The sequence below is a fragment of the Hemiscyllium ocellatum genome, chromosome 15 (genome assembly GCF_020745735.1).
Source record: "Hemiscyllium ocellatum isolate sHemOce1 chromosome 15, sHemOce1.pat.X.cur, whole genome shotgun sequence".
NCBI classification, from domain to species: Eukaryota; Metazoa; Chordata; class Chondrichthyes; order Orectolobiformes; family Hemiscylliidae; genus Hemiscyllium; species Hemiscyllium ocellatum.
Window position 1 is genome coordinate 60,716,570 of NC_083415.1, and position 26,498 is coordinate 60,743,067.

A 26,498-nucleotide genomic window follows, 5' to 3' on the forward strand; every position below is an offset into this window, starting at 1 on the left:
GCCCCTCATGATTTTGTAACCCTCTAAAAGGTCACTGATGCTCCAGGGAAAAACAGCCCCAGCCTATTCAGCCTCTCCCTATAGCTTAAACCATTTAACCCTAGCAACATCCTTGTAAGTCTTTTGAACCCTTTCAAGTTTTGTGCTAAACTTGTTGAGTTTCTGCAGCTCTTGATGATCATGTTACGTTGAAATCTTGCTGAGCAACACAGCTGTTACAATTTCTACCTTCCACACATACAATATTTCAAAAATAATTTAATTGGCTGCGAGTTACTTTGCTATATCCAGAGTCACTGTGTAAATGCAAGCTCTCAATTTCACTAAGTACTGATGGAAAAAAAACCATGACCAGATTTTGTAAAGATAATGTTTTATTTATACATAATAAATCCAGAACAAATTAAAACATGAATATGTACAGATCTGAAAATAGCAAATTACTTTCTGCAAACAAATAGTCAACAGGAAGACAAATTACAGGTTTTCCACTGGTATGGAGACAGTTTGAAGCATTTTGCAGGGAGTAATTTTAAACCAACTTGCCTGAGAATATTAACAGGATCTGGAGCATTGTTCGAGCCCATGGAGAGCAAGATTAAGGAGAGATGCGAAACAGGTGTGCTCTCTCATTCAGGCGAGTTAGGTTAAAATGGACCCCTTTGCTACACAAAACGCAATGGAAGTTACCAAGTGGAACACTAGAGAAAGTAGACTAATGTGGATTCTGCATGTATAAAAGAGGTATTCAGAGAGTACAAACACTGAAGTTAGACGTTGTGTTGCAACCACCAGTGATTAGAACTTCCAAACACTGTACCAATTCCAGCACAGATCACACTTGGAATGTTATGAGCTAGACGTGGTGGCTACTTCTCCTCCCCCTCATTAATCCCATAAATATCAAAAAAGTGGTGGTATCATTAAATCTTAAAGGGATTTCCTTGTTTATCTCCTGCAACAGCAGGATCTTCATGTACATGGCCTCACAAGCAACATACAACAGGGAAACAAAGCTGCAATAAAATCTGTTCCAAAGCATTTCCCAACTCAAACACCTTCAAATGAATGGTAATGACTTGCTACAGAATGCAGGAAGATCCCTCTTTACCCAGAGGCTTTGTACTCTGCAGGGAAATGGAAACTCAGGTGAGGAATGAAGCTTCATTTTTCTTTAAGGTTCAAATTGAAAAAGAGCCATTGCTTGAACCTCTTGCTCCAGTTAGATTTTCTGACAGATTCAATTTGCATAAGTAGCACCTAGAATGGATATGCAAGTCTACAACCACCAATTGGCTCCACAATATACAAGAGTAAGGGATGGAGTGTGTTCTGATATACTCCATTGCTTTTAAACATCTAATCCCACTCTATCAAAGATACCATTAAAATGTTTATATTAGTATTTACACCATTAATAATCCAAAGAAACCAAGAAATTTTATGTACCAAAATATAGTTTTATTGAAAAACCAAAAAACATTATACTTTATTTATACTTTTCTCTAGAGCCTTGTACCTGGGTGCACTTTTCAAATACTGGAGTCAGTATATGAAGGCTTCTTTTTGTTGAGTTTAGGAGACAGACTGCTATTTTAAAAAGAAAGCTTAGATTTCCATCCCATTTACTGCTGATCAGTGAAAGATTGGCATTAAGTTTGGCCACATTGTACAGCAACTGAAATGAACCTTCAAAACGATTCCCAACACAAGATGGTTTGTGACAGTTGAGAATGCTGGCTGCCTGTAATAGGTTGTCTTTGCAAAGGAACAAATCTATGGAGGCTTTATTGAGAAAAAGGATATTGCCTGAAAATGACATCATAGCCTTTGACCACCTCCTTTGTTGTTCATCTAGGAAACTGATGGAACATGTTGGCAAGATTCAGATTCATAATCTGCATACTATTTCCCAGCAGCTCATAATGGGAAAATCCTGTAGGCTTTGAATGGATTGGAAGATCTTTTGCCAAACATTTAACTGCATTAGTTAAGTGAGAACTCAGGTTAAGGCTTTAAGAAACCTTATTATCTTTTGCAAGCTCAAAATGTCCTTGCCCAAATTTATCTTCCTTCAAAATTAGCCACAAAACATCACATTTATCCTATACTTTATCTCCTTACTGGGTCAGCTTTGACTTTCTTAAAAAGTTGAGAAAAGTTTTAAATCAAAAAATTGTTTTAGGAGGGGCTTTTATAGTAATTGCTATACAAAATAGTATGATCCCTCAACAGGGGGCTAGCACCAATCAACACACTTCAGGGCATTTCTTGGTTTCAAGTGGACATCAGCTCAGCTCGTTACCACAGGAGATCTGAAGGAACTACTTTAGTGTTTCTATGAAATTACTATGAACAAGACAGTGAGAACAAGAAAAATCACCAATATTGAAACCCTTTTTGCATTACAGGATCTACCAGTTGCACACATGCAATAGAAATGGTTGCTTTAGATACAAGATAATTTATCCATAATTTCTCTCCCATTGGAAGAAAAACAAAATGTGACCGTATGTAGCTAAAGTTTTAGTTTAGGCTATAGCTCATGTTCTTCCCTTCTAATGGCAAAGCACAAAAAACCTTTGGTATGTGAAGTACTTCTTGAAAATATCTTTCAAAACAAAATCAGATCATTCAAAATGTGAAGGGAGTGAATTCTCAAGTTCATTTACAGCAATGACTTAAAATAAAACTGCAAAGCTGGAGGTCTCTGTGCTATGGTTTACACAGTTGGAATTGCATCCTGAAGTTGTCAGAATTAGTGTACAAATGAAAAAAAAAATCAAAAATAAAATTTCGAGTACCCAGCAATAGGAATTTGAACTGCTAAGTGTTTGACATTTTACATCTTTCTTGTATGTATCTCCAGAGTCTGCTAGCAACATTACAGACAGAGATCCAAGTTATTGGAAGATGATTTAAAGGGTCAAAATCACCAGCATGTAGCACCTGGACATCTCCAGGATGTTAAAAAAAAAGATTTTCAGGAACTGGGTTAAACTGAACAAAGAAAAACTTAAGAAAACAGGAAACCTTTTATTCTACCCCTTTCACATTTGCTGTAATGTAATGCAGAACCCAAAATTATGCTGCATTGCACATGTTGCTACAATAGTGACTGTTCCAGTATGAAACTCAACTGTAAATATTGTCATTGTTCAATATACAAATGGCAGAAAGGTACACCCTAGAATTAAACAAGATTTCAAAAATAAAAAAAATTACACATTGAAATAAATGAAACAAGAGATGACAATTAAAAATACTTTTAGATAAATTATTCTCTTTTTAAAAAAGCATGAGATTTTACTTAGAACCAGTTCTACAGTAATATTTATAGGAACAAAATTGTAAGCTATGTATTTTTAATAAAATACTACGGAAAAGTAACAATGATTAAGTCTTTTTTGTAACTGGTTTATAAATGACCAATTTACCTGCTTGGGATGGGGGAAAAAAAAGAAAAATAAAGCTACTCCGCATTGGAATGGGGGGGGTTGGGGAGGGAAGAAAGCATGCAAAACATCTGTTGGTTAAAACAGAATTTTTGTTTTAAATGTAGAAAAGAATCTGTGGTTCTTAAAGGCTGATGGTGAAATCGCCAATTAGTGTTTATCCAAGGATTTCTGGAGGAACCCATGGATTTTCCCATGTACCCAAAAAGAACAGCAGTTTCAAAAAAACAGTTACAATTTCAAAGATCAGAAATGTGAAACCTTTCTTTGCCCCCTTAAATAGCTGAGAATATTCATTGTGGGCAATAACAGACTAGGCTGCTTTTTATATCTTGGCTCTTGCATTTGAAAATGCTTTAAATCTTTTAATCTGGGTTACACAACATTTCTCCAGCATTTAAAAAAGTGGACTTTTTTTTATATACATAATGCACGCACTACCATGTGTTTTATATATATAAAAAATAGATTTTAAAATAGTTGAATTTGTCTCCACTTTTGTCTTTGTCTTGCTAAGGTGGAAGCTCTTGGAAGGAATACAAAGTCTGTTGGTTTAGAAGCTCAGGCACTGAGGAGGTTTATGCGTAGAACTCAGTGGTTGGCGCTTTCTTGTAAATTGGCTTTTTGCTCAGGTCATAGCTGCCTTCGTCCTTCTTCCTCATGCGATAAACGAGCAGCAAGATGAGAAGGATGGCAAACAGAAGGCCAATTGTGCCACCAGCAATCATTGCTATAAATAAAAAAAAAAGAGTGGTCAATGTAGCTTTGAACATGCCTCATACACCAGTCTATACCATGCATCACTTCAGGATAACAAAATAATTTTAAAGTCAATGTAGCACTTTTCCCGAAAGGTCAGTCACTGCTATAATGTGGAGTCTGGCAGTCAGTTTGCACAACCAAGCACCTATAAGTCAGTCAATCATACCTGCCTTAAAGAAGTTTTCCTCCTCTCTCTATAAGAATCTCAGGGAGTCCCTACTTTCTCCCCACCCCCACCCTCCTCTAGCTTATCTCTCCACGCTTTAGGCTCACTGCCTTTATTCCTGATGAAGGGCTTTTGCCCAAAATGTCGATTTCGCTGCACTGTGGATGCTGCCTGAACTGCTGTGCTCTTCCAGCACCACTGATCCACAATCACAGGCTTATCAAACCTTAGGGCTGTGCTCTCCTAGAGATAAATGATAGGGTCACAACTTCTCCCCTCACCTGAGCTGTAAAGAGTCCTTTTTAGTAACCATGCAGGAATTGAACATATGTTGTAGGCCTCAAGCTGCATTACAAATCAGCCATCCAGCCAACTGAGCTGAGTGACTTCCTGCTCCCACAAGATAAGCCAGACGGAATTGGTTTTAAAATCAGCTTCCAAGGGAAAAATATTGCCAGGATATCTGAAGTGCACATCCTGACTTCATTTTGAATTAGGACCATCCACAACCATCTGACAGTAACTGGACAGATTGACACATCAGCCAGAAATCAAGACCGTCAGAATGCATTCACCTCAGTACCACACTAAAGGTATCCATTTGAATTCTACACTCCTGAGGAGAGTCTTGAACTCAATTTTTATGACTTAAGGGATTGGAACTATATTCTGTCGTAAAACAGAATGGTGACTGGATAGCAAATCTTAAGGTTGCAAGCATCTAAAGGATGAAGGGCTTATGCCCAAAACATCGAATTTCCTATTCCTTGGATGCTGCCTAACCTGCTGTGCTTTAACCAGCAACACATTTTCAACTGTGATCTCCAGCATCTGCAGACCTCATTTTTTACCTGTTGCAAGCATCTAGTCAGGCAAACACATGAGATGGATATTAAAGGAGAAGCCAGAACTACAGGACCATCAATACAACCACCATTAATAGCTCCAAAAATACATTTAGGAGGGAAAGGTCTTTACTGTTAAAAATATAGTAGAATGTGGAATTCACAGATTGAAAGAAATGGAAAAGGCAAGTAACAATATATTTTCCCCTTAAATCAACATCTAAAGCAGATTCCATCTGGCTTGTCTTGTGCAAGTAGGAAAGTCATTTAGCTCAGTTGGCTGGATGGCTGATTTTTAATGCAGAATGAAGCCAGAGTTTACAAGAAAACAAAAACTTTATAATGAGGATGTGAAGGGAGTGTGAAGGCTCATGCAGAGCAAGGAACAGTTGGACAGAATGAGAGGACATAAATATTCCATTTCCCAATGTGGCAGTTGGTTAGAAAGTTTGCATCATACACTACGGTGGTAGTTCATACCTGCAAGCATCTCTGTGCTTTCAAACACACTGCCACCAGCGTTTGCACTTGCCATAGCAACCCGGTTACCGATGTCTTCCTCTGGTGCAGCATTGTTCTTCCGCAGCACCTCATTACTGATAATGGGATCTTCTACCTCATAAGTTACATCCTCATCAATCTGGTTGTCCATTTCATCATCCTAAGATAAAAAGGAGAAAGAACCATTCTGTTAAAGTTAATTCTTTCCCACTCCCAGAAAGTTCCAGCTTCTATATTCTGGGACCACCAACTTGGCATCGACTTCACACCATTACTCCCAATGCACTGGGTCATACTCCACCCCTTACCCTGAAGGCATCGCTACAAGGCCACAACAGGTTGGCACTCTGTCTGGAAGGAAGTGACTAGTTTTGCCAGCCCAATTCTTGTGATCTTAGTGTGGTTGGTGATGGGCACTTCCTGAGCAGTGTGGCTCAGTGACAGTGGTGCTATTTTGCTACTTTTAGCTGGAAGTGCAGAACAACCCCAACCTGCTCTAGTTAGGTTGTGCTTTACTAATGGCAATACATTGCTCACTGCAGCATCTGCTCAATACAAAAAACAGCACAGGAACAGGCAGTTGGATTGGCTTTGAGCAACTCTAGCTCAGAGTTGCCACAGCTTCATTGGCTGTCAAACTCTTAAAACCAAGCCAAGGTCAGTGGGGATCCAATGACATTTACTGATACTAATATTCTCCAAACTCCAGAGGGACAACAGGAATTAGTCCACTATTGGAGCCCTTGCCTTCATATGGTCATCTGTAAAAACCATAGTACAAGTTCAATTCTAAACGACAACTAGAGAATGGAGCACATCTCACCTCATCATCAATTCGCTCTTGACCGTCATCTGTAAGAGAAAGATTTGACAGGTTAGCCAGATTTGCAAATCCCAGAGAGCCAATGTCAAACCGTACAATGAATAACATTTCAATGGCACAACAGTTACTGACTCTGAAAACAGGTCCTTTTATTAAAAAAAGAGGGGTTCTGGGAGATGCAGCACACAGCATATTACAACACTATTTGCCACTGTCTGTCCAGGTCAGTAACACTTCACACTTCTTCAGCTTGCTGTTCACTGGAGTGAAACCCGAACCAACAATTTCTGACTCAGAGACTGGGCTCTATCGTCTCTATGGAAATACAGAGGGGTGACTGGGTCGCAAATTTTCAAAAGTGTCACAAATGCTTGAAATGGCAAACACAAGACATCAAGTACACAAACTGAAAACTCAAGTGCGGTCAAGAGGGCTTTGGGGTCTGTTACAGGCTTTATATCATGGCTTTCATTTTACAGCCAAGTACAATCAGGAGTCAAGCACAGAAGGAGGCACTTGTTGCAGAACTATTTTAGATATTGCACTAGAGTCTCAACAATAATAATATTTGGAAACAATGTTTAATGGAAAGAGAATATTTGGAGAGTGCGCATTTAAAGATTTACAGTAACCTTCCTGTGTACTGACTCACCCACCAGACAATTAAGCCTCAGTTCCCAGTGATGACAATAGTGAGTGAGCCTCTGCAGTTTCTGACAACAGATGGGTTGGAATTTTTACCGTGTGGTGATGTGAGAGAGAGTATGTGAGTAAGTGGTGGGGGTGGGAAATGCGGTGTTAGAGATGGATGGAAAACCCCACGCAGTTTCAGGTTTTTAACAGTAACTCAGGAAGTTGTAAGCCTTGGTTCAGCAGCAAACTTCACACTGCCTCACTAAAACCACTTCCTCTGCCATCAGCTGCTCGGAGAAAAAAGGAGAATCCACGATATGACACAGTCTTGCAAACGTAACCGAGTCCTGACATAGCAACCACAGCTCAAAAACTCCCCCGGTTCAAACTAGAAGCATTATGGAAAGCTACTTTACTCAAAGTGTGAAAATGTAATTAAAAATATACAGTTATAGTGGGGTCCCTTAAAGGTTTGATGTTTGAAAGTGGAAAAGAGTCAACCCACTATCACAATGGAAGTCACTTTCATTTCAAAACCACCACCATGTCGGGTGCCCTCCATCTTACAACCACTTGACCCAGCTGAATGGAAAGGCTATTGTATTCCCAGACTGGTCTGAATTTGAAGCTAGGCTCATCGCATCATAGTCAACTCTTAGAAGTACCCTGTGCATTCAAGGTAGATAAAACTAAATCAAGGATAGTTAATGTTGTTTAGTCACACTAGTGACACCTATACTCTACAAGTGAGCAGTCTGGGTTCTCCATAAGTCAGCCTGCAATAACATACAGATCCCAATGTGGAGAGATGTTCTGGATGGTCAGTAAATAAAGTGGATGGAGATTTAGAAAGAAAAAAGTGTACACTTTGGGAATGGGCTGGGTGAATTTTACACACATGAAAAAGGAACAAAATCAAAAAATGACAGAACAGTGTAAACCAAACTGTTCAAAAACCACAATTTATAAATTCTGCCACAATTCTAAAAAGCTATTGAAACGGTTTAACAGATCAGCTGTGAATTGGAGGTCTAATATTTAATCTTCCAAAACCAGGTTGGAAAGAAACTAGGGTTATTACAGATGGATAGAAGCACTGGGTCTGTTACAATATCTACTACTTTACACAATCACATTGCTTTTGGTGACATGCAGAATGAGTGGTGGTTGAACTTTGAGTCAGCTCATATCCTTCAGTCCAGGGAATTTGTATACAACTTGTACCCAACATACTGGCTATACAGAATTCAGGGAAAGTTTGAGGTAAGTTGCAATTTAAAAAACCAAGACCATTGCAATATAAGTCAGCTTTAAGAACTGAGGAATGAAGTGAAGTGGTCTCCTAGCTCTCAACTACTAAGTTTTCATCCCTGCGTTTGTCGAAAAGAAACGTCCAGAACCTAAACTCAGCATGAAAGTTGCTTTTATTCAAATAAGTTTTTTTTAAAAAAAGTAACCTGTGGAGCACAAACAAGTACACAATCAAAAAATAAAAAAGATAGTTACCTTGATCAAAGTAATCTCCGGAGGAAAAACCAGAGCCTTCCTCTTGTTCATAGTGAGGATGAAGTTTATTTAGACTAGGGACCCCCGAACCCTCCAGATCATCAAAGTGGTTCCTTTCAGAAAGCTTTTGCTGTATCAAATACAAAAAGGGAACGGTCAGTTGGCAGAAAAATCAAAGTGACAGATCAATAGAGGTTTTAAAAATTGAGGAATTAGATCTTGCACTAAATGCTTAAAACATGGGGAATTTAGTACCACGCATTCAAACTATATTAAATTCATTTTTCAAGGTTGGAGTTGGGAAAGGAGAGATTTTTCTTTCATATTTTCTGCCCATTGCTCTCTCCTTCCCAATAAGGAGAGTCTAACAAGCTCAAAAATCACATTAAAATGTGAAACAAGTGCTACATTCTTGCTGCTTAGAGCAGAAACATTCCAATCAGGCAGTAAACAGGAAACTCATTATAAATATATACCTAGTTACTGATTCAACTGGAGAAGAACACGAGGCAGTCATTCTACCCTGCCAGAATCTTCTGAATCAAATACAAATTTGTTACTTTAAAAATAAAGTTGCTTTACAATGTGACCAGAACCACAATGAATCAACTAATCCATTGACCCGCATATTTTACCATGCCACCGTGCCCAGATTAACACTTCAAGTACCACACAGGGGAAACTATGGGATTTTGGCTCCTGCCAATTGTGTGCACCATTCAACTCACTATAGCGAGAGAGCCTGGCTCTCATTGAGATGAGGCTTGACACACCAAAGTATGGAGTTGTGATTAGTGTAGAGTTAAGGAAACTCCCACGATATGTACATATTTCCATTTGTAAGCTGGAATGGTTTCCAGTTCACCACAACTGGGTGTTTCTTTATTTCCACCCCTGGGAGTTGTTTTCCGATCTACTAGCCACTACTGGTTTTCCAATTGATTAATTTATATGCAAAACCCATTCAGGGCAAATAATTGCAGCTTATAACATGCCAAGTTAACACGAAGGACTCAAATTAACCTGCAAAATCAAAGAACAAACTCACATCCCGTCTGTAAAATAGGACAAGGTGATCATGGACAAAACTAAAGAACTGGCTGATAAACTGAACCCTAACTGTATCAAGCGGAGGAAATCAACTAGGATTCCCATCTGAGATCAGCACCAAAGCGGTTCCTAAAACAGGAAGCTGTGAGTGATACAAGGTACAAAAACAGCACAAGCAAGGAGTCCTGGCCCAATGGCAGATGGCAGCAAATACTCAACATTAGATAGAAAGTGTTGGGTAGACAGAGAATGAGATGTAAAAATAGATGGAGGACAGAGTTACATCCCAACAGTCTGACAGCCACACATGTAACATTCCATCAGCAAGTGACAGCAAAGAGCTTTGAAAAAGCAAACTGGAATTTGCCTTTCACAAGCACTCCTTGCACACCCAGCCGGAGGGATTCATAGTTCATTCGACTATGGTGTCGCATGAGATTAACTTTTAAAAGTCTAGATGTGCCAAAGTCAGTCCCTTATAACAGGAATTTGACTCCAACCTGCTTCTTAAAAAGCGACTGGATGAAAAAAAGTGCATAACCATGGTTAATTTCTGTTCCAAACCTGCTCTTCATGAAGAGGATAATAAAGCATCACTTCAGTCACCAATTTCTACCACCGCTCTACTTGCTAAGCAAATCAGTGCTGTCCTCTGTCCAAATCTGGTTATCCCTTTGGTGTTCTCAAACTGTTCTTAGGAGTGCAAAGCATAAAGCTTCAAAAATTTCAAAACTATTTCTTTTTCATGAAGCATAACCAGTGTACAACTAGGCAAGTTTAAACCATTAAGATCTAACACTTGGTATTAACGATGCTCAGATCTCAAAACATGAATTAATTCCACCACCCCATTCAAAATGGGAGCTTCTGTCCACCTCTTGCTGTATACTGAATTCGGATAATCTATCAAGGTGACATCCAAACAGTAAGAACAGGTTTCGGACAAAAATATTTTCAGTTGCAGCAAAAAAAATTCCAAAAAAAAGAGTGCTTTCTGACCAATGAAATATTTTGTACCAAACAGAATAGAAGGGGGAAGCCAATTTGCAGAGAATAAACTCCTACTAAATAATAATGTCAGTTAATCTATTTTATGTTGGAGGATTAAACAGCGACCAGGATGTTAGGGAGAATTAAAGTTAGAAACAGCGTGCTCTTAAATAAAAAAGAGCACATCTACTGAATGGGATAGATTGGCTCTTCATAAAAGCACTTTAAAAGGATTCCAACCTTGATGTACTTCCTCAGTGCTGAGCTGAGATATCAGTAGAGGGTCTCTATAAATCATCTCTACAGAGCAACTCAAACCCCGGTTATCTGCCAAGATAAGGCAGGCATCAAAAACAGTGATCAGTGGGCCAGTGTCACTGTAGGATCCCTTTTGGACAATATATCAAACAACCAGAAGTTAACTGCAGAAGATGTAGGGATGTAACTTTACATTATGATAACAGACATTACTCATTGATGAAGTGTCAGTGACTACAATGTGTTTAGAACATTGAGTCACTTAGTTGCAACATGCCTTCCTTACTCATGATAATTTGTACAAGTCATATTTTCCCCTTGTGCCTCGTTCTCTTTCCAAATGAGATGTCAGAATGGGATTTTTGCCAACACCAGCATCAGCTCCTAACACTTGCTGTTGTAAATAGTGAGCAGGGTCCCAGAACATAGGTAGAAGTGCTTTGGGTGTCATGGTTACAGAGATGGAGAATTGTAGCACCGCTTTTCAAAGTGACAGGAGGAGGCCATTCAGACCCTGGGACAAGTTTTATCACTTAATGACTGATTACTCAATAGTCCCGCCTTTGGCCCATATCTCATAATACCCTCACTTAATGAGTTTATCCACAGATGTAAATTCAACTGAACCAGCATCACTGGTGAAAGAACTCCCAATTGCCTACCACCTGATGTTGAAGTGCTTCTTAACAAGTCTTCAGCTGCCCAGCTGACCATGTCCTTTACCCCCTCCCCTCTTTAAGATACACCCATGATCATAATTGCGATTGCCTGTTCCAGTAGCTCCTTACATGGCTCACCAAGTATTGGTTAATGCTTCTGCAAAGCAGACGCTTTAGTACATTTTGTAAGTAAGGGTATGAAATTGTTCATTATCAAGGTGGTAACCCAAAAACAAAGTAGTGAGCTGAAGGAATTAGCTGCTCATTAGAACCTACCAGATTAACAGAAAACTCCTGTATAAACAACTGCAGCAAGTGCCCAGTTTTCAGTGATAACGCAGAATAAAATAAGCACCACACAGTCACAGCTCAGAACAGGCTGCAGCTTTAATCAAGAGGCTTGGAGAGTTAAAGTGAACGAAGAAGCTGGGAAACTTCCCACAAATAAAGATAAGGAAAGAATGATATTGAAGATGGAGATTCCCCCTCATCTGCAGTTAAAACATAGTTGCCATAACAGAGGCCTCCATCTGGTCAGCTCCCAGGATCACATAAGGAGAAATAAAATCCCACATTTTGCAATTGCCTGGAAAGGGTCACCTAGAGTTTATTTGTTGCAAAAGAAAACATTACACAGAATTTCTGCAGGAATTGAGCAACATCTGACATGGAAAGGGGTAACCCTAAGAACTGCAGATGCTGGAAATCAAAAACAGCGAATGTTGGAAAAAGCTAAGCAGGAGTGGCAGCATCTGTGGAGAGAAATGAGAGTTAACATTTCAGGGCAAGTAACTCTTCTTCACTGGACCCAAAACATTAACTGTTTTTCTCTCTCTCTCTCTGCTGCCAGACCTGCTGAGTTTCTGATGTGGAGGTATGAAAGTCAAAACAAAAAGAATCTAAACTCTTAAACTTTGACCTTCTGTGACACTGCTCCATGTGGTTAGGATCGCAAACCACTGTCTAAATATACCGAAGATACCTGACAAAGCAGCAACGCTTCAAAAAAACAACCTGTTGGACTATTATCTGATGTGGTGTGATTTTTAAACTTTGGTTCTCCACACCCCACCCCCCCCAACCCCAGACACCTCCACATCATAAATATGCCACAGCAATGTGTGGACTTTTGTGATCAAAGATTCCAGGTCACTGGAGTCAGCAGCATCTCAGAGGACAAACTGCACCGTACTATTCATGGGTTTGTAAGGATATCAGCACAAACCAATTCAAGCCAACATCTTGGAGACATCAATGCTCTAATACTGTGCAGCGCCAGGGTTAAGTTATTGGCTCTTGGACCACCCTCAACCACAACAGCTTCCTTCCAGGCTAACCAAACTACAGAGAGGGGATTGCAGCTGCATTCTTCCACGCCTAACATTTGAGCCCTGAGTTTTAATTAAAAACAATCTTTGTTTAAGCAATGTGGCCAATTTGTGACAACTCCATTGATTGGACTGTCCTGCATATAGAGGAAAAAAAGTCGTCACAAGTCTCCACAAAATAAACAAAAGAGTTGCATTTTTAAGAATTAGTACTTGGAATTAAACAGGTGTCAGATTTCCATTTACCGAGTGATAAGAGCCCTGTACAACTCACCCTGGGTGGGGACACTGCAGTATCCTACACTGAACACAAAGGTGGTTGGGAAAGCCATTTCTACATACTCTACTACATGGATAATTAGAAATATTTCTATCGCACTTGTAAATCAAATAAAAATAGCAAAGGAGAAACTGGTCACACTCCTACTTCAAAACCAAGCTCCCAAGTAGTCCTGGTTTCTCACTTACATTCCCAAGAGGGGAAGTGTAGCAGAGTTCAAAAGAATTTAAGAAAAGTCATCCTGTCAGCTTCCAGCTGGAGATACATTTGTGTTCCAATTCTCAAACCCATCAGGATTTACGACAATTACACTGGCCAGGTTGGATATTGCCAAAGGTTACATTCACAATAAGAGGCACAAATTCATGGAAGCACCACAAGTGCTTAAATATTCAACCTTTGTTTTGATTAAAGATTACTCAATCAACTGACAATTGTAAATAAGAACACTTTTTACACAGAACAGAGGAGTTCTTAAACATGTGGCAGTTCTGGGTCACTGTTGGATTTATTGAAGTGGTGATACAAGTGTATTTTTTGTGGAGTTGGGGGACCTGCAGACTCAGGTGATAGCTCCTTTAGTGCCTTCAAGAATGGTAATGGAGAAGGAGATAGCTTTCACCTATGCTAGAGAGATAACAGGTTATTCAGCTACTTTTCCTGGTCAAGCAACTAGCCACTTCTGATGCCCAGCCTTTTCTCTCATTATGAAGAGCATGAAAAGGTATGGACTGGCAGCTTTCCAAACCACTCCCTGTTTTACTTTGTTAGCTACAACTTTAAGTGGGATGGGTTCCACACTAGGCCCTTGGACAATACTGAAGGAACTATAAATAGATCAACAATTAGGGTGCTTTATTTCTTCTGGAACAAAAACAAGCCAAGCACATGGAGTGTGACTCCACTATTCAGTTTCAATCTTGGTCACATCACTATCTCCTGATCCTTCTCAAGTCTGGACTTGTATCTTCTGGGAGTTGTCTAAAGATTAAGTGCGTAAGCTGAAGGAAGATCTTTTCAACATAGAACAAAAGACTTACTTCAACAGTGAAGAGGTGAAATGGTGCAATTGTACACAACATCCACAATGACAGGTTTTAAATATGGAGGGAGTCATTTAGGTGTAGCTGGTTCATTTATTTCAATAACATTTCTTTTAATAACTTTCCACTCTAACTGCCTCTTAAAAAAGTGCCTCCAATTAACTCTGAACAGATATTTGGGTAAAACTTCCCACAAGCCTTTGCATTTCAGGTTCTCTATTCAGGTAGCTCTAATTCTGAATTAAGATTAGCTGTTTACATTGCATTACATTTCCAGGACTGGAAAACTCCATCCAGTAGAAATTTTTCCACAGCCTCAATCCGCCCCCTTTATCCCTACTTCTGAGCAATACAGTTATTACAGCAATCCTGGCCCCCAGAGGCTCCTCAATGATCAATATTCCACCATTGGCATTCATGTTTTCAGCAGTCAGACCAAAGCTCCAGAATTCTCTCCCTGAAGTCACCCTTCATTACTTTAAAATCCTGCCTCCTTTAAAAATAAAACCCAAAGCTTCTGGTAGCTTTTCTAACAATCAGTGGCTAAGTGTTGTCTGTTCAAAAACAGTCCTAAAACAAGTCAATTAAAAAACAAAGCGCTATTAAAAATTAAGCGGTTTATTATTGTGCCAGAATGTTTTGGTTCCTGAAATAATGAGCAAAATACAACTGCAAACTCTTGATGAGTAAGTTTGGATTGTTCTGGAGAGCAGCAACCAGTTGGCTTTATTTAGCCAATCAAAAACTAGGTAGGAAGGAGAGAATGGGCATTTGACTCAAATTCGTACACTCAAAGCAGGAGTGGGAGGGGGGGGGGGTTTAAATTAAAAAAAGCTTACAATTCACAGGTTTATGGGCTTCACTGAAAACCAGCATTTGCTGGCCCTCCTCGAAGTTAAGTCGACCTCATTCCTATGTACCTGGAATCAGATGTAGGCCAGGCAAGGATAGCAAATTTCCTTGGTTAAATAAAAAGAACAAGGAGCAGCACTCTGAAAGCTAGTGCTTCCAAATAATCTGTTGGACTATAACCTGGTGGTGTGGGATTTTTAAACTTCAAACATCCTGATCCAACACTGGCATCTCCAAATCAGGAGGTTTTTTTAAGAAATAAAACAAATGGAGATGGTGTTTTTCATTCTCCAGCCCCCCCACATTGTAACCCTCATTCCCACCCACCAGAAACGAGTGAAAATATGGTCTCTGGGTTGAGAGGAGAAAGTGGTCATCTTTTGGACAGCAGATTAGCATCCCAAGAAAAGCATAGATACCCATTGCTTCAACTATCATGAGATGAGATACCTATTGGAAATTGACCAGAATGGACTTAAAACTATCCACAGCATGACAGCGAGGTAGAGGGGAGAGGTGGAAGATGACAGGAGGATTAATGGCTCCAAGTCCTCAAAAGCATCATTATGCTCAATCTGCAAGCAATACCTTCAATAACCAAGACATTTAAAAATATAGAGAGTCGAGAGCTCCTAATAAAAGCTAGTCAGGAATCTGGCAGTTTGATCTCAGATTGAGAACTTCTGGTCTCTGTGCCACTGTCCCCCCACCATGTTCTAATAAAGGACAAAAGTTAGGTAGCATATCTTCATGCCAGCTAAGAGCTATATGTACATGAGAAGATCTGGTTTTGGCATTGCCAGGTGAGCTGGCATCAAAAGAGGGCAGTGTGCAGTACCAGTCCACAGTTTTAATGACTGACTCATGGTAAATCTGCATAGGAACCATCCTCCCTCAAAATGTTAACCTTAAAGTTGGTGGGGGGGGGGGGGGGGGGGGGGGGGGGAAACCACTGTTGAGTTGTAGAGCGTAAACACTCAACATCTTCCTTGGCAGACTGGGAAGGATGAAGAATTGTACTCACGATGCCCAAACAAAATGTACACATTGTTATAGGATGAATGCAGCCAATGTGCACAGGAAACCTCCACAAACAGTACTAGCGAATGGATAATCTGATGCGATCAAGGGAGAGAGAAAAAAGGGCTAGAATACCAGATGGGAAAGAAAATGGGAGAAACCCCTAATCTTTCAAATGTGATGTGGGCAAGTCAGCCTTCACCCAAGAGGACAGGCTCCAAACTCATTCCTCTTGATGTTAGAGGCCTTTTATCCTTTGCATTTCTCACTCATGTTCTACAGTTTTCAGTCTGCATTGAAAGCTACTCTGTGGCCTTTTTTCCTCCTCAGATCAAGAGAAAACAACTCTGCTGCCTCAGACTACAAATAGCCTTTTAGTAGCCAAGAGGGTCAGGAAGGTCTCCAAATCACTGTTCCTAAATAAAACCAGGCTGCCATTTCAATCGCCTTTGTTTGGCAGAACAATGGCTTCTACTTTCATATTATTCACAAATGACACTGGAGGACAATGCTGGGGGATGGGAGGGAATGAAGGCAACATCTCCCAGAGAGAAAGAAGCTATAATACATCTGCGCGGTACTGAGGAAAGGAGTGGGGGTTGTCTAAGCTTTCAATTCTATGCTGACCCTTCTACCAATTACATCAAGAATTTAAAAAAGGCAAATTTTTTTCTTGGGTTATGTTAAAATCAGACATCAAATTGGAGTGTCTCACTGCCTCTTACCCCACACCACCTGAGACATCAAGAATCTAAATTATAACATGCAGAAGTCCCAGCTGATTTCAGACTAATGGTCAGCCAACCATTCCTGCTACAAAGGGATCAGCCATTCATTTCACACTGTGGTGGGGAAATGGACTCCATTCCCTGCTGCATTAGTGATCACTGTACTAACTGTAAGAGGATCTTAGGGCATCCTGAAGGTCACAAGTTTATTGCATTGTCTCCACAAGTGAGTGAGTGTGAGTGTGTGTGTGTGTGAGAGTGTGTGAGAAAGAGTGGTCAGTGGGAGAGAAGGGAACAAATAATTAAAATCAACTGCAGTAATGTAGTCCAGAGGTGATTAATTTGACAAGTGGGACATGGCGTGAAAGATTATGCAAAATCTATTGCACTTGGAAGTTACCGAAGCAAACCAGCAGTGTTTACTTTTCATTATGGAAAGCAAAGAAAGACAGATTAGAGGCACTGCATTGCTGGTCAACATAACAGTGATTATTGCAACCATGAGCAAAAACAATGGGCAAAACCTGGCACCATTATATAGCAGGCCTGATTAGCAACACGACCAATATTTAGGGCTGGAGCGCATGGTCCCTATCAGGGGTGAGGGAGGAGAGAGACAGTGATGAATAACAATGCAATTGCTCAAAAAAAAGGGATTTGCTACACAATTTAATGAGTTCTGTTGCAGGAATGTTCTGCAGCCACTCCCTGTTTTTAAAAAACGAGGTACTTTGATACCCAGTAAGACAAAGAGGATACGTTAAGGCTGATCACAGGAGGGAGAGAGAGAGACTCAGGCCTCAGGGCCTAACACAGGAGAAGCTGGAGTCTGTGCCAAAATACTGTCACTCCAGGAAAATATATATATTACGTGATTTTCTTCTAGAATAATGCCACGAGACAGAAGGTTTCATACGATCTGCAAATTTAGGAAGCAGACAAGTAGCCTCATCAACAAGTGACAAATCAAGGAACATTCCTGCTTTGTCCTGTTGTAGATTCTTGAAGGAACACCACACCATTGGACCCATCTTCAGACCTTTTTTGCACGACCAGTCAAGATACAGGTTAGTTGAGTAGTAACTGATAGGTAGCAGAACAAACCAAATCCCAGATAGCCCAACATATAAGAGTACCATTACAAGCTCCCATCCAGATGGAAGATTCTTTGCTCAAATTGCTTACCAGCACACAGTTAAATACCGGCCAGCCTTCAAACTGAAAACACTGCTCTTTAGAGTGCAGACGGTCACAGTTTAATCTAGAGAGATTTTACATTCCATTGGATCTGTAAATAGCACCAGACCTCATTGATGGCAACAGCTTGAAAGGAGGTCAGTGAGTCCACAAGAGAAAAAATAAATTCCTGGGTGGGGAGGAGAAAATGGGACAAAGACATGCTATACACTTTGGCTCATCTATAAAAAAGTGACATCTGGTAGTGTGGTCCCTTTCTGAAGAATCTCTGGTTGAGATTGATTTTACAAACCCCTATTGCTATGTGGCACACCACCCACCTGGCAATGGAGCATCTCATGTTGAGAATCCAGCATTCCACAGGAATGCTTCCAGTAAAGCAGAGGGGCCATTGGTATAAGTCAGCTCTCCCACAGCAACTCCCCATTCTCACAAGATCCCAAACTGGTCAATGTGGCAGCGTGTGCGTCAGTCCGGACCAAACCATGCAAAATGGTAACAAACAACCAGATGTAATAACAGTCCTAAGCAATTCAGTAATTTTTAAAGTGACAAAACAGCTGCAAAACTACTATGCAAATATCCACTGCAGCTTCTCACCTGTCCGTTCAGGTTCCACTATAAATGCTTGAGCACATAATTTCAGCCTGAACTCCAGTGCAGTACTGAAGGGGAATAGCCCATCCTAGAGGATGAGCCTGGTCACATTTAGCTAGATGCTAGGGTCACGATTTACACACCAAAACAACAAAGGCATTCTTGGAGACCACATCAATATTTAGCCCTCAACTAATACCCTACTTGTGGAATCATGCAGTGCAATGCAGTAGTCACATTACCCTACACAAGGGCAGTGCTTGATCATTAGCAGAGACTAAAAAACAAAAACCTCTGAGAAATGCTGTTTGATTGACCAGCATTTTCTGCTTCTAATTCAAAATATTTAGCTAGTTACAAACTGCTCAGAGATAGAATATTGTATTGATGTAAATTTCTTTTAAGTTAAGAAAGTAGATTATCATTCAGAGTCACAGCCTCTCCCCTACGTCAATATCAGGTAAACTAAATGAGCCTTCTTTACAAGATTTTGCCCCAAGATGATCAACAGGTCAAGGTGCTCAGAGCAGCAGAAAGCCTCAATGACATCAAATGCATCTCAAGTCACTGTGACCTCAAAAAAGGGTTAAGTCACCCTGTGCTCAAATGTAAGTGGCACTCCACAAAGTGGTTGAGCAGAAAATGTTAGCCTGGAATCCTGCTGCTGGCTCTCAGATGTGGTTAAGCACTTCACAGGCAAAGACAGAGCTAGGTTTTTGTTAGAAGACTACAGCGGAGGTGGTCACCTGGATCACTGGCATCTTTGTTGCTTTAAAAACTTCTTGCTTTTCCCAAAAAAAAAAGAGTTTTTGGTTTAAAAACTGTATCATGAATCTGGAAACAGGACAGGTTAATGGAGCTAAGATACAGTGGAGCAGAACACGCTTGATAGGCTGAACGGCCTCCTATTCCTGTTACAATTTCTATTACGGCTTGATTTCTCACTGACTTCATTGTAAACCAACCTATATATAAAAAGTCTTGTTCCTAATTCTCTTGTTCATTACCTTTGTTGCCTTGAGGGGGGAACTAGAGGATATCTGATCAAGATCTATGGCCAAGCCATTAAATCCTTTCTGCTGTTGTCATACAGATCCCTCCATATCCAGGTTCAATTTCACCAAGTGAAAAACAAAAGAAACAATGCCTATAAAACTCCCTAGGAAGTGGAAAGAACTTCATGTTTCAAGATAGAATTCAAACTTTCTCTGCAAAACATCCAGAGCAAGGTCATATCGCACAACCCTGCCCAAAAATCATTGTCTATACACTGACCCGCTGCTCCATTGGCCAACTGTTATTGCTATAGCCTTTCATTTTGAAATGCACAAAACGAGTTGACCTTAACCCTGTCCCTTCACCCAAAAAAGTTCCTTTTCATCTTGCAAATGGTTGCTGGCTCCTGGAACACTACAACTCGGTCAACCAACACCTAAAATACATCTATGGCAGGCTATTAAACACCGCATGAAATTTTTGCATGGACAAGCATTTCTGTGATACTGCTAATGTTACAGTACTAAATGACCAGCACATTGACAGCTCGTGTGTTCTCATGCATGGCCACAGATTGGATTCCATTGAAGGAGAAATGTTTGCACTTGCACAAGTGATCCTGGTACTCAGTCATTCACAGGCACATAGACAAGCTGTTATAATTTTGCCAACGTGTCTACAACAGAGTACTGCATACGCTCACTGAGTTTCATTTCTGTAGTACCCTTAACATCAAAAAAAAACTTTAATTAGGAATACCACTTGACAGAGGTACAGGAATATTTAGACAGTTGGCCAAAAGCAGAATGAAATATATTGGAGTTTTGAAGGAAAGGCAATCAGGGGGGATATGGTGTTGATAGCTGAAGGCACCAATAATGTTGTTAGTAAATCAGTTACATAAGTGGCTATTTTAATATTTGTCAACAACTGATGTGAAACTTGCAAAGTGTAGCAATTGTTGAGAAAGATGACAGACAGGCAACACATGAATCCTTAGAAACTGTTAAGTATATACTTTGACAGTAATAAGCTGAATAATGCAATGTTAAAAAGGGGTGCAGAGAGGGAGTGGAATCTCTGGGCAATAATGCACAACCTTTACAGGCAGGTTATGAGAGTCAAGAAAATTTGCTAAAGCAACATCAAAAAAATACTTAAGCACACTGACTTTGGGGATGGCAAACTAGAGACTAGGTATTCCAGTGGATGGCACAGGGAGGAGATGCTGAAAAATTATAGTTGAGAAACATCAAACCGATCAAGTGCAGATCGACCCTCCAAAGGGTATGCCACCCAGACCCACCTTCCCCATCCTTGTAATCTTGCATTTCCCATGGCTAACCCATCCAGCCTGCACACCTCTGAACACCGACAATTCAGCATGGTTAATCCACCTAACCTGCACATCTTTAGACTCTGGGAGGAAACTGGAATACCAAGAAGGAGCAATGCAGACTTGGGGAAGATGTGTGTTGACTTTGCTCAGTTAGAGGTTGGAATCAAACCTGGGTCTCTAATGCTGTGAGGGAGGCAGTACTAACTACTGAGCCACGGTGCTGCCCAGAGTGGAGAAACTGGAGTTGCGCTACTGTCTCTGCAGTTAAACTCTACAACTTCCAAAAAGGGTATTTCATACACAGATTTTAAAAATCCTCTTTTCCGTTTTTTTTAAAAAAAAGGGGATTAACTGGATTGCTCTTTTGAGCTAGCACAGGCTCACTGGCCCCCTCCTGCTGTACTCCTACAAGGTTCCATTTAATGCATTGCGTAGGGTTATGTTTTGACAAGGTCAATTGTTTTCCCACCATGTCTGCAGACTGAAACAAAATTAACTCTGATTCCACACTTTGCAGAGTTAGTATCAGATCACACTGGAAGTGATGGTGCAAGAGAGTTGTCCCTGGTTTCACTTAACACCAAGATAATGGCTCAAAAGTTGCAAATCAACATCTTCCTCACTTGGGGCAAGGATACAGAAACTCAAACATCCAGAAGGTGCCATCTTTCCAATGTGACATTATAAAACAGAAATTGAACAGCTTGCGCTGGCATCCACATACTAATCCAGAGCACTTTGTCTAGGGAGCTATCTGTAACATCTTGCACAATATGCAAGAGCCTGAAGAAAAAAGTGACCAGGTTATCATCTTGCTGTTTGTGGGTACCCAAGCTGGGGGTGGATACCATTTCAATTAGTCAAATGTCTGCATGCTACTTTGGGATGTCCAGAGGTCATGGAAGGTGCTTATATAAAAATGCAAGTTTTTCTTGGCAAAAAGCACTCCATATTGCTTCACTGCCACTGGTTTCATTCCTAAAAAAGTTGAAAACAAAATTCAATAGGGAAGTATCAACTATCCTCCTAGTAGTGGACCTCAACACCATTCTGCGTTATGTGGAAGATGAAGTTATTTCCATAAAACTCCATACCTTGTCACTGCAACTCATTGAGTAGATAGCTCACTGAACTGGAGTATGTTGATAGACTGCAAATTAATCTCAGGTGTAATCTTCAGACACTCCGGTATTCATTTGGTGGGTTCTGCAAGTGAAGTCTTCTCAATTCTCACACAGCAAGAGACCATGTCACACCTTGAACCTGTCCGACAATTCAGTTGCCTGGGATGATCTTAACTCCTATCCCCTTCTGTTTCGGTGACCCTGAAAATCTTCCTTTCTTGCCAGAAGTTGATTTCCCCCTTCCTCAAAGCAGAACAGTTCTAAGCTTCCACTCGTTATCATTAAATATTCTGGCTCCAAACTTAAAGTCATATTTCACTGCCCCTTTATCTGCCCCCTGGCAGGTCCCCCAAAATAGTTTGTTTTCCTATTTTTTTAAAAAAAAATGTTTTTAAACCATCTACAATGCTGCCATCCAATCATCCCTTTATTCTGAGGGAATAAAAAAGTTTAGTTTATATATTATGAAGCATACTAGAACTACTTTAGCTCCAGTGACTTCTCATGAATGCCCCACACTTTATGGGGATAAACATACTGTTTTGTCAAGTGACATCTCAAGTAGATATTCCTCCAGGAATGTGCAAGAATCCATGGATCTACTTTTCTCTGCAAAAGATATTATTTAAACAAATTCTATCGTTTGTGGGCAGGTTTGTCAAATGGAGTGTTTCGGCTTGGTGCTGAAGCACTTTTAGAATCTCCACACCATTCCAAAAAAAAAGTTACTCTTTCAGCCCCACACTAACAGGAAAAACACTGGTTTGTTAGCACTGATTTGCCCAAGGCATTAGGGATAGATTTACAATTCCGCCCCAGCATGGATTGGACAAAACCACAAAAAACACAGCTCCAGTTACACAAAGAACCTCTGCAGTTTTAGTCACCTAACCTGCTTGGTGATTTCACCATTGCACATCATGTGATATTTAACCCAAAAAAATCAGATAAACAAATCTCTGCAGCATTGAGCATTCAGTCACAAGTAGTAGAGGAAATAATTAACTAATTCACCTCAAAACACAGGGTGGATAAGTAAACCAATGCAGAACAGACTGGTGGGATGGAACATGTAAATTGTATTAAATATTCTGGAGTATTTCCATACAAGCTATCATAATGGCCATAATCATTGCCGACTTATTGATAATAGTTGGTTGCAATGCTTTGGAAGCAACTGATGACCAGTCTTCATTAAAGAAATTTTAAATAAAGTTTTCCAATCTCAGGCCGGGGATAAATGACATCTTTTGCACGTGGAAATTGTGAAAGTTACATTGTGCCTTCCAACAGAACACACCATGTCTATTTTCCTTTGTGCACAGCTTAATGGGCCAGGGAGAATCCCTTTTAATTAAGGCCTTTGTTTAGAGGAGTCATTTAGTAGGAGAATTTTTCCAAGGAGAAAACATTCCCCATAGGTCTCTCAGGCAACCATGACCTAAACTTTGTCAACTGTAGGAATTCCTGGAATGTCAAACATGATGTTTTCAGCAACATTATAAAATTGTTAAAAGAAACAAAATACATCAGTCACTTCTTTGAAATGCAGTTGTGTTTTAGCTTTCACTGATGAAAAATAACTTGGTTCACGTGTTTAAAGCTCTAAAACAAAATCGCCTGTTTATCAAAAACCACGGTTTGAAAGAAAGTGATTCAGACACTAAATGTGAAAGTGTTGAGAATGCTAAATCTTGATGTTAGTTTTAAAAAGAAATAGAGGCTCACAGGATGGGAAACATTCTCTCCCATGTTAAGAGAGACAAAGCTAGCGACCACATTTTGAATAACACCTGAGTGTTTTAATACCAATGCAAACAGAGACAAAACAAATACCACTTGCAAGAGGGGGCAGAACTCAATATCAATAATCCCTTTGCATAAAATAGAAACATCTCAATCTTTGGGAACCACACCATTGTTTCTGAAATAGATTTGAATCAACTTCTAATCTATGAAGGTGACATCTCATTGCCAATATGACAGATTACATGGAAATATTACCAATAGACTCAATTCAGGATCTATAGTCTCATCTGTAAACTTAAATGCAAGACCACAAAAACTCAGCACAGAAATAGGCAGTTTAACCCCTTCGTTCTGTTCCACCATTCAGTAGGACCATCGTTGATCTGATATTCCCAAGTCCATTTGCATCCCTGAATTCTCTTGCTGATCAAGGATCTCAAACTTATATACTCAAAAGGTTAAAAATCACAGCACCAGGTTATAGTCCAACAGGTTTAATTGGAAACACACCAGCTTTTGGAGCGACGCTCCTGATGAAGGAGCATTGCCCTGAAAGCTAGTGTGCTTCCAATTAAACCTGTTGCACTATAACCTGGTGTTGTGTGACTTAACTTTGTACACCCTAGTCCAGCACCAGCATCTCCAAATCATTATATACTCAAGGCTCCAAAGCTCTGCAGCAAGGAGTTCAAGACTTAACCCTCAGTTGAAATTCCTAGTCATGTCTTAAGACTGGCACCCCTTTATTCTGAGACAGTGCCTTCTCGTCCCACAATCTCCATGAGGGGTAACATCCCCTTAGCATTTAACCCACCAAGCCCTTGGAGAACCCTAGATGATCCCCTTATTGTTCTAAGCTCCAGAGAGTACAGTTCCAACCTGTTTAACCATTGCAACTTATAAGAGAAAGTCAGCAAAATGTAACTTACACCATTCACAGAGGCAGTGATCTTTTTCCATTGAAAAAGTGATATGACCAGCTATGAGAAAAGGGGCTAACTGGTTAGTTCTGCTAGTGGGCCAACATTGGGAAGATGGGCCGAATGAGGATCTCTTGTTCCATAGGACTATAAATGCGACAAACACCATTCTTTCTAATCTCCTTTTGATCTGGATGTTGTGAAACTGAAGGGAGGGGGGGTGGGAGGAGGAGGTTAATATTCTCCAGAGAGAGGAAAACAGTTTCAGCAAAGTTCCCAACTAATGCTGGGGTCGCTGTGAACTTAATCCGACACATTGAAACATTGTATTTGCCTGCGTGCTCAGTTCAGTGCATGAGACACATGCGATTGATACTGGAACATGAGAGTGAACACTTGGGAGAAACGTGAGAGAGATTGCTAAACACCCATCAATTTCCATTGAATCAAAAACTATTTTTAAAAATGTTTCTGAAGCAATCTGTAAAACTTAGACCAAAATATATATTAAATCAAATATGATAAACATGCATATAATATAATTTGCCATTCAAACCAGCACAAAGGGGGCAGTGACCCACACACTTTATCCCCAGGTGAAAATTGGGATATTCCGGGGGGGGGGGGGGGGTGAGAGAAAGATAGAGAACACAAACAGTGGTATGTGCTCCCACTTGCCCCCTCCTTTATCCAATGTAAACTAACACCATTGCACCCCCCATTCTCCCAGTAAATGTTTGGAATGGTGACTAACTCCTAGGTTTTTTTTGGGGGGGGGAAAATCGAAGAGGGAAGAGACCAAGTAGGAACGCCATAGAAAGCCACCCCCCCCCCCCAATCCCTCCTCATCACGTTTCCAACGCTCTCCCTGAAATTGATACACGGTGGTGGTGGGAAGGGATGAAAGAGAAACCGAAGAACCAACATTAATCCAGCGAGTTAACGAAACCCCCCCAAGGAGACACACACCACCCCCAGCCCCTGCGTTAAGAGTCAACCTGTCCCCCAAACCGTCGCTACGTGAGGAATTTAACAGGTTCAAATTTTTAAACCAAAAATAAAAATCCCAGTGAACCTCTAGCGACCGGAGTTCGCAGACGCTCAGTGCTCGGACCCTGCTCCCAGGTTGGAGAATAGATGGTCAGGAGGAGGCAAAAAAATATCTAAAAACCCACAACTCTTACCGTGTTGGCAGAAAAAATTCCGCCCAGGGAAATCAGAAAGAAGATCGCCAGAGAGTTGATTCCGAACATTTTGTATTGCTTCTCGAAGTTTCCTTACTGTTTGATGTTTTGTCCTCTCCAAACACGATTTGGGATAGTTCTCTCTCTCTCTCTTATTTACTCCGAGTTTCTATTATTTTGATTCTCTCTCGCTTTGCGATCTCCGATTTACCCCCTTTTTTATTGACAGAAACTAACGAGCGACCTTCCTCCGTCAACTTCCTCGTGCGTTTCACTCTTGAGCAGCTAACTCAATCTCAGCAAACTCCAGGAGCAAAACACTGGCGCAACAAATCCCAAAGGGAGCCTTTTATATCCTTCTGCCTTCTCTCTGTCCCCTCCCCGTCCGACGTAATTTCAATACGACAGGAGATTGAGAACGGAACGTCAGCGTCTTGCGTGGAAACCCCATTTGGGGGAAATAAAATCCCCTTGTCCAGAGTTTATTTTCAAT

General features: G+C 40.5%; 1 protein-coding gene across 1 annotated transcript; it reads right to left on the reverse strand.

The window, feature by feature from the left end:
• Positions 1-356: 356 nt before the first annotated feature.
• sdc4 (syndecan 4) lies at positions 357-26,337 on the reverse strand. The gene is made up of 5 exons (XM_060836534.1): positions 26,006-26,337; positions 8,692-8,821; positions 6,553-6,581; positions 5,709-5,889; positions 357-4,185 (listed from the first exon to the last, which is right to left on the reverse strand). Exons 1-5 carry the CDS (start codon positions 26,072-26,074, stop codon positions 4,034-4,036), a joined length of 561 nt encoding a protein of 186 aa, XP_060692517.1. The 5' UTR covers positions 26,075-26,337; the 3' UTR covers positions 357-4,033.
• Positions 26,338-26,498: the final 161 nt, after the last annotated feature.